This window comes from Salmo salar, chromosome ssa14, assembly GCF_905237065.1.
Source record: "Salmo salar chromosome ssa14, Ssal_v3.1, whole genome shotgun sequence".
NCBI lineage: Eukaryota > Metazoa > Chordata > Actinopteri > Salmoniformes > Salmonidae > Salmo > Salmo salar.
In genome coordinates, this window is record NC_059455.1 from 36,393,378 (window position 1) to 36,401,400 (window position 8,023).

The 8,023-nt window shown below is 39.6% G+C and overlaps 1 protein-coding gene across 1 annotated transcript; it reads left to right on the forward strand.

Moving 5' to 3' along the window:
• The first annotated feature begins 1,065 nt into the window (after positions 1 to 1,065).
• cah12 (Carbonic anhydrase 12) lies at positions 1,066 to 7,043 on the forward strand. Its single transcript, NM_001140685.1, is given in 9 exon segments — positions 1,066 to 1,103; positions 3,045 to 3,111; positions 3,203 to 3,229; positions 3,397 to 3,567; positions 3,713 to 3,861; positions 4,484 to 4,579; positions 4,692 to 4,770; positions 4,944 to 5,107; positions 6,357 to 7,043. Coding segments are annotated over 8 exon segments (945 nt in total). The 5' UTR covers positions 1,066 to 1,103; the 3' UTR covers positions 6,549 to 7,043.
• The last annotated feature ends 980 nt before the right edge of the window (positions 7,044 to 8,023 follow it).

Here is an 8,023-nt window from a genome sequence, read left to right on the forward strand (position 1 = left end):
ATGTGTCCTATAAGGAGCATTGGTGGCAAATCTGATGGCCGAATGGTAAAGAACATCTAGCTGCTCGAGCACACCCTTACCTGCCTATCGATGAGGTATGTCTCCGTAATCTTGCCTGGGTAGGATGGTCATCTGAATCAGGGTTAGTTTGGCAGCTGGGGTGAAAGAGGAACGATTACGATAGAGGAAACCAAGTCTAGATTTAACTTTAGCCTGCAACTTTGATATGTGCTGAGAGAAGGACAGTGCACCATCTAGCCATACTCCCAAGTCCTTGTATGAGGTGACTACCTCAAGCTCTAAACCCTCAGAGGTAGCAATAACACCTATGGGATGAGGGGCATTCTTCATACCAAACCACATGACCTTGTTTTGGAGGTGTTCAGAACAAGGTTAAGGGTAGAGAAAGCTTGTTGGACACTAAGAAAGCTTTGTTGTAAAGCATTTAACACATTAACAGGGTTTGAATTTTAGTGAAGTCAGGAAGGCTGGAAAGGAGGAAGGAGGAACGCTTCTTTTGAAGCAGGACAGTTTTTCTTCTGAAAAGAGCAAACAACCTTTTATTCAAAAGGGAGTCAAGGAGTGTGAAGAGATTCCCCCAATCTATATGTTCATCTATGCAGTTTGTTTCTATGTCAAGTTGCAAATAAAGTGCCATTGTGGATGTATTTTGTCTGAAGCAGTTGTATTGTTTAAAACACTATGATGAACTGTATCCCAAATAGTCTACTGTTGAATCATGTCATTTTATTTAGATTGACTGGTTGTGCCACTATGAGGACTACTCTGAAGCCAAGATTTTTGAGTTTGCTAAAGCTGCACTATTTCATTGTTCTTAAGGTCCAAGTTAACATTTCATTATTGTCATTGTCACAGGTACTGCATAACTTTCCCGGCAAAGCTCACCTAACTTTCTGCTTTCCAAATGAGCGTTCTTTTTACAGTATTACACAATTTTGAACACACAGCTTAAAACCCACCGGCTGAGTTAAAAAAGGAGGCGTGTTTATTATTTTTAGTTCAGGTGTGCCACTGAATATAAAGAGGAAGGATGGGAGGCTGAGCGCACAGGACTGAGAGGTGAAAACAGGTGCAACTTCAAGGTAAGATGATTCTGGCATTGATGCTCACAGACATACATTTATGGAACAAAATACCCTGCTTTTAAGATATGGCATGTTTGAAGTGGCACACATCTCATTGACTAGGCTAGGCTAAGAAGTTACAGCTGTTTCACTGCATTTATGCCAAATCATGTGATGGGAAGTCAGTGACTATTCATTTGTTTTGTTTTCATGCTTCCTATTAATTTACCAAGGTATGAATTGCAAAGAGTGTGAGGTTGGGGTATCGAAAATACATTGTTTATTGATGTTTAAAATTATTTTCCGGATGTTTAAAATACATATTGTTTTGGTAATTGTTTCTATGGCCAAATTTCAGCCATACTTAATCACTTATATCTACATGTCAACGAAGAAAGCATTATGTGTATTTTCAAAAGTAACATTTCCAATTAATATAGGATTTCAGTGTGGAATAAAAGATTGCAGTAGGCCTATGTAATATTTATAATTGTTGCCATCTGTCACTTGCACAAAAGCATCAGAACTGTCAGTGGTCATGTGCAAAGTTCTGAAGAACCAACAGCACACTTCAACAATGGTTCCAGAAAAGGTTTTAATAATGAGTGTTGGCACTCGGGTGACTGGTTAGGCCAGGGAGACTGGTTAGCCCAGGAGAAGAAATTGGCGAACAGGTAACCCAAACTAAGATGGCTTGGCAGAAGGAAAGACACAGAATTGGTTAGTCTCAGTCTGGTTGAGTTTTAATTGATTTCAGTGTGTGCTGGAATAAAAATCTCAGAACAAACAATAATAAATAAAATGCCATAATGCATAAATCAAATCATAAAGATAGTCACTATTCAGAAAATGGCAAACAATCAGAATTCATCCCGGTAGTTTCAACATGACATCATTTATTCTAAGTCATTTCATATCTCAGTCCAGAAATAATTAGCTCTAATTAACAGAATTCATTCATAAATAAGAGAGATAGGAAACGGAGTAATCAGCTCGATACTTTACCCGCCAACATAACAAAGGAAAATATGCTCCGGGAGCCGTATATACGTTTACAAACAATCGTGAGGCAACTCAAAACAATCACCCGCATCAGTGAAAACTGTCAAACAAAAATACATGTCTATTTACTCACGTTTGCTTCTTGGACGCACACAAAGTAAACAAAAAGGATTCAGTGTTGCTGGGGAACCTGACAGATATCAAAACAACAGATAAAAGTGGAGTTTTAATGCCAGCCTTTCCTAACAGGCATTTTGGTTGCGTTTTCCCCTGCTTAGATGTTGCATGCATTAACCAATGGCTGTGTGACATGTCAAAGACTGTCATCGAATGACAGATTGCTATAACATATGATGTGGTTATTTGGTATGTAAAAATCATATCTAGGTCAAATTAAGATCTGTAGCCAGGACACCGGGGTTAACACCCCTACTCACTATGACTGTGATATTGTATGTGGTTGTTAATCTACCTTAGTTGAATGCACCGACTGTAAGTCACTTTGGATAAGAGCGTCTTCTAAATGACCAAAATATAACAATTAACATGTTCAAAGCACACTGGGTATTATACTAATGAGCTCCGTCACCAAACAAGACCAAATTTGGTCAGTCTGGACGAAATCTGAACCAATCATAGACGTCTACTTTTGTCCATGTTTCACAAGTTTGGACAGCACAGTACGGTAGAGCATAGTAGAGTAGAGTAGAGTAGAGTAGAGTAGTGTCCAAACTTGTGAAATATCAGTGCCTATATTTGGATCAAATCAAGGCCAGTACCGATTCGACCAAATCGGAACCAATCATAGACATCTACGTTTGTGGACAGTGTGGATGTTGAAATCAAGACCAGGGCGGACTGACCCAATTTCAACCACTTTTCTATGTGCATAGACATCTCGTGTTGGTCGGTGGTTAGTGGTCTCTCCATTCATAATTACCTTTATCTCGCTTTCAGATGAATCGACTTGTGGTTATCGTTGCGACACTCTTTGTCCCCACTACATACAGTGCTACAGGCGGTTGTAAGTGATTATTCTATTATTTTGTTGGACTGTGACTCTTCTATCAATGTTGTGACTCTGCATAACTTTTTCCCTTCTTCAATTTTAACAGCGTGGTGTTACCATGATCCTAGTTGTGGTAAGTATTGGTTTTACCCCCTGGTTACAGTGTAATTTGTATTCACAAATTGAAGTGATTGCGATAGCAGTTGATAATAGACTATAGAATTGATCTATTAGCATATTATATGACCCTTATAAAACGATGGTACATTGACACCATGGTTTGATTGATTCCATGTTAAGACGATACCACTTGGTCCACCATTGCCAGTGAACATTGCAACGGATCCCGTCAGTCTCCCATCAACATCGTCTCTGCATCGGCAGTGGGCGATGAAACCCTGACTGCCTTCACCTTCACCAAATACGGAGACAACTCTACAATGAAGAATATCAAGAACACTGGCAAAACTGGTGAGGAGAATGGATGGATGCCTTGCCTTCTCAATCCATACACACAAAGTCCCCACTTGAGGATAATGTGTGAACCAAACCAGGAACCCTTATGTGCAAAATGTAACCAATTCCTCTCTTTTTGTTCCTCCTCTCTTTCTTTCAGTCAAAGTGGAGCTGACGAGTGGTGTCCAGGTTACAGGTGGGGCACTGTCAGAGGCCTATGACAGCCTGCAGTTTCACCTCCACTGGGGGAATGGTACCTCAGTCCCTGGGTCGGAGCACACAGTTGATGGAACCCGCTACCCCATGGAGGTATGGGAAGGTTCAACACAACATTGCTGCGTTCTGATTCTCTAACCTTCTCCAGAGTGTCCCCTCATCCACCCCCCTTCAAGGATTAGTGCAAGCATGGCTGGAGGAAGTTTCCAACATATTCCAAGCACTAATCCATTCCTTTTAAATTCATGCAGGGAAGAGTGTATTAGTACACTTTGGGAGAAGGGTTAAGAATCTGAATGTAGCCCATTTATCATTGGGTGGTACTTCTCATACTGATGCACATATACCACACTGCAATGGATCAATGACAAGGTCTTCATTTAGCCTTAGTCCAGTCTGAATTAATTCCCCTCCAGCCAAACTGCATCCTGCCTTGGTTTACTAGAAAACTGACAGATGCGGAGATGTAACCAATCTCAAATTCATAAATGGTGGAATAATCCAACTGTTGTACTGAGCTCATGAGGCATTTATACGTTCTATTCCTCAAGAATCAGGGGGCATATATATATATCATTCATTTAAATGACCCTTAATAAACAGCTGTATATATGGCAGATTGTAGTCAACCTTTTTAAATGTATCATTATAACGTTTGAATTTTCCAATGGATTCAGATAACTTTTTACATCAACTGTTCTGCTTCACCTTTCAGTTGCACATAGTAAATGCCAAGTCTTCGCACAACGGCAACACGACCACGGCCGTTACAGACAGCACGGGACTCGCTGCTCTTGGCTTCTTCATAGAGGTGAGCGGATGCTTTAAATTTCCTGGAAATGGCATCCATTTTTCCACAGTAGATTGGCATTTAAATGTTTTATTGCTGTTTTTTATGACTAAAGTCGTTGTTTTTCAAACAGGCCATGTCGGGTAATGCAACTGGTTCACCACCAGCCTGGAATACTCTGACATCCTACTTGGCCAACATCACACTAAAAGGTGAGAGGACAGATTTGACTGGTTCTGATTTGATCAAGATCTACTTCCTCAAAATAAAGTTTGGAAGAGGATTTGGGATTAGTCTTCTCTTTGAATTCAAAATTAGTAATTGTCTTGTTCAATTTCAGTAGCATATGATTTTATATACGTTTTATCTTTCTCTCTTCCTCAAGATGATATTGTAAACATTACTCATGCTATTTCATTGGATGAGCTCCTGGAAGGGGTGGACCGTACCAAATACTACCGTTACCTTGGCTCCCTGACCACTCCCAATTGCAATGAGGCTGTGGTTTGGACCGTGTTCAAGGACCCTATCAAAGTCAGCCAGGACTTGGTGAGTTTGTGCAACAATTTCACCAGAAACCCGAACACCATTTCTACTTCGCAGAAAATAAACATAGCTCCGACAAGAACTGTATTCAATTATCTTTCAGTGCAGGATCAATTCCTTATCCATTCTGCTTATGAAACATTATAAAAGTAATGATTCAAAAATATTACCAAACATGATCTTTCATCTGGGCTGGTACAACAAAAGAGATTGTGATGTATCAATTGGCTCTTCAAGAAGTCATGAGCATACAGATCCCATATCTTAATTTGAGTCAGTTTCAAACAGCAGGAAATACTTGCAGCAAAAGGAAATATAGATTGTTATGTGGATTATATTTAAAGGGCATTTTTTATAAGGGTTGCTACATTTTTTGTTAGGGCAAATCAAGTCGGATAATTTAACGTGGCGATTACAAACTTTAGAAACCTTCTTAAAAAACTTTAATACACTAAATGTTAGCATGTCATGCTGTGCAGGAAAATTCATGCAACAGGATGTATGGCATATGTACACACATTTAACCTCTCTTGGCTAGGTTGGATGGTACTTGAAAATACACATAATATGTCAAAATAAAGCTTAACTTCTTGTTAATCCAGCAGCGGTGTCAGATTTCAAAAAGGCTTTGTGGCGAAAGCAAACCATGCAATTATCTGAGGACAGCACCCCACCATACAAATGCATAACAATCTTTTTCAACCAGGCAGGTGGCGACACAAAAATCAGAAATAACGATATAATTCATGCCTTACCCAATTGAAAACACAGTGAACTCAAATTTTTTTATCCTGGATGGTTTTTCCTCGGGGTTTCGCCTGCCAAATAAGTTATGTTATACTCACAGACATAAGTTTAACAGTTTTGGAAACTTTAGAGTGTTTTCTATCCACATCTACCAATTATATGCATATCCAAGCTTCTGGGCCTGAGTAATTTACTTTGGGCACGCTTTTCATCCGGACGTCAAAATACCGCCCCCTATCCCAAAGTTAATACATTTCTTATTTTAATAACATTTTTAACTGAAATGCAACGACATGCCTTAAAGTTGTTGTTTTTGTGATCTATTTATGTATTTACTTGGAGAGCAATTGCCTCAAAGTTTAGTTGATTTCACATTATTTGGCAGCTCAACTAAAACTAGATGTTGAACTGACATTTGTGCCCAGTGGGTAAAGCCATTGGGCCAGCTTGATTTCACACTTATGTCTATGATCCTATCTGAAATTAATTAACCTTCTCCCCTCAGATTGATCTCTTCAGCACAACATTGCACATTGACCACAACTCCACCTCTGCCTTGATGACTAACGTCTTCAGGAACATCCAGCCTGGCAACGACTGGGTGGTGACGACCCAGGGCCGTCCAGCATCGGGAGCCTCCACAATGTGCTCCTCTCTGGGCCTCATTGCCCTGGCCTGGATGCTGCTGAGGGTTTAGTGACGGCGAGTACTCCTTACCTGAAGTGCATTGCCATATCGCCATGAACCCTCAAGCTACCAACATATTTTCCTTATATCGATTACCAACAGGGGTCATCTTGACCCAAAGGAGAAACTATTGGAAAAAGCAACAATCATAGCGAAATGTGTTAAACTTATTTATTTTCAAAACATAATTATTTAGAAATGTAATGAATATTATCTGATATAAAATGACCTAAACAAACTGTTGTTTTATCAAAAAGAAAAAAATGTTTCTCCTTTACAATGTGCAGCTTGAGTACAATCCACCTTAGAACAAAAATCATATTTACCATCATTTGATTAAAGTATTATTTAGTTTTCAGAATTTTGAAGTAAATATTAATGTTGTCATATTAATGTGGTAAAAATGACTGCCATTTAAAGGGGCAGTACACAAATTCAGCAATACATTTTATTAACAAAAGGTTGTTCAATTTACTTTTAAAGTGATCCTAAGACACACTGACACAAAATATGACTTAGTGTTCTTTTTTGACTAACTCCACATTAGCATCGCTGCTGGTGAAAAAATGGGAGTGATAGGGGCTATGGCAACATGCTTCAAAATACATGCCAGAATCATCTAAGTCACTTCAAATCAAAACGGTATAGCACCCACAATGTTATAAGTTGCACATATATAATACCGAGGAAGAAAGGAATTCAGGTATTCATATAACATTTTCAGTAGAATAAAAACATTTCTGAGAATACACACCAATACAAACTGTGTACATTCCGAGTCTAGCTGGTTTCTGTATTACAGTTCCCCCAAGTACTCAGACCACCGACAGACTTTAATGACTTGGTTTGATTGCAACTAAGCACACATCCAAGGTAGTATTGATTTTGATGGGGATTATTATTATGCTAATTCAATTTCTAAGGGGCTGCGGAAATTGACTCTAGGGGGTTAAGCAGTATAATCCAGCTACCACATGCAGCTGTATGCAAGGTTCTTTATATCAAGTAGCCAGCAAAGACGGCAACATGTAGGCTATTGACCACACCTGACTTCGTAATAGCAAACTAAATGAAGCATGGTACTGGCAGGTAAACTCATTGCCATATTGAGCTCTCAATAGACCAGCGAAGGTAATTCTATCATTACATGACTGTCTACTAGGCCTGTGTGTGAAAGCTAACTACATGTAGCATGAGCTAATGCAGCAGTATGTCCATTTCTCATATGACACATGGCCGGGTACCCTAGATGAGGGAAGATGAGCTGTCATCTTGGTACATCAGAAATATTCTACCTATATAATTAGGCAACTGTACATAGTGTGAACCTGCCTGCCATGAACCGAGCCAACCGCCTGCATTAAGATGCACCGCCGGATGGCTTCGCTGAGGCAGGATGAGCTGTCATATTGGCATATCAGGATATTCTACCTATGCAACACAGCTACTGGACCACGGGGCTGACACAATCATGATCATACAGCA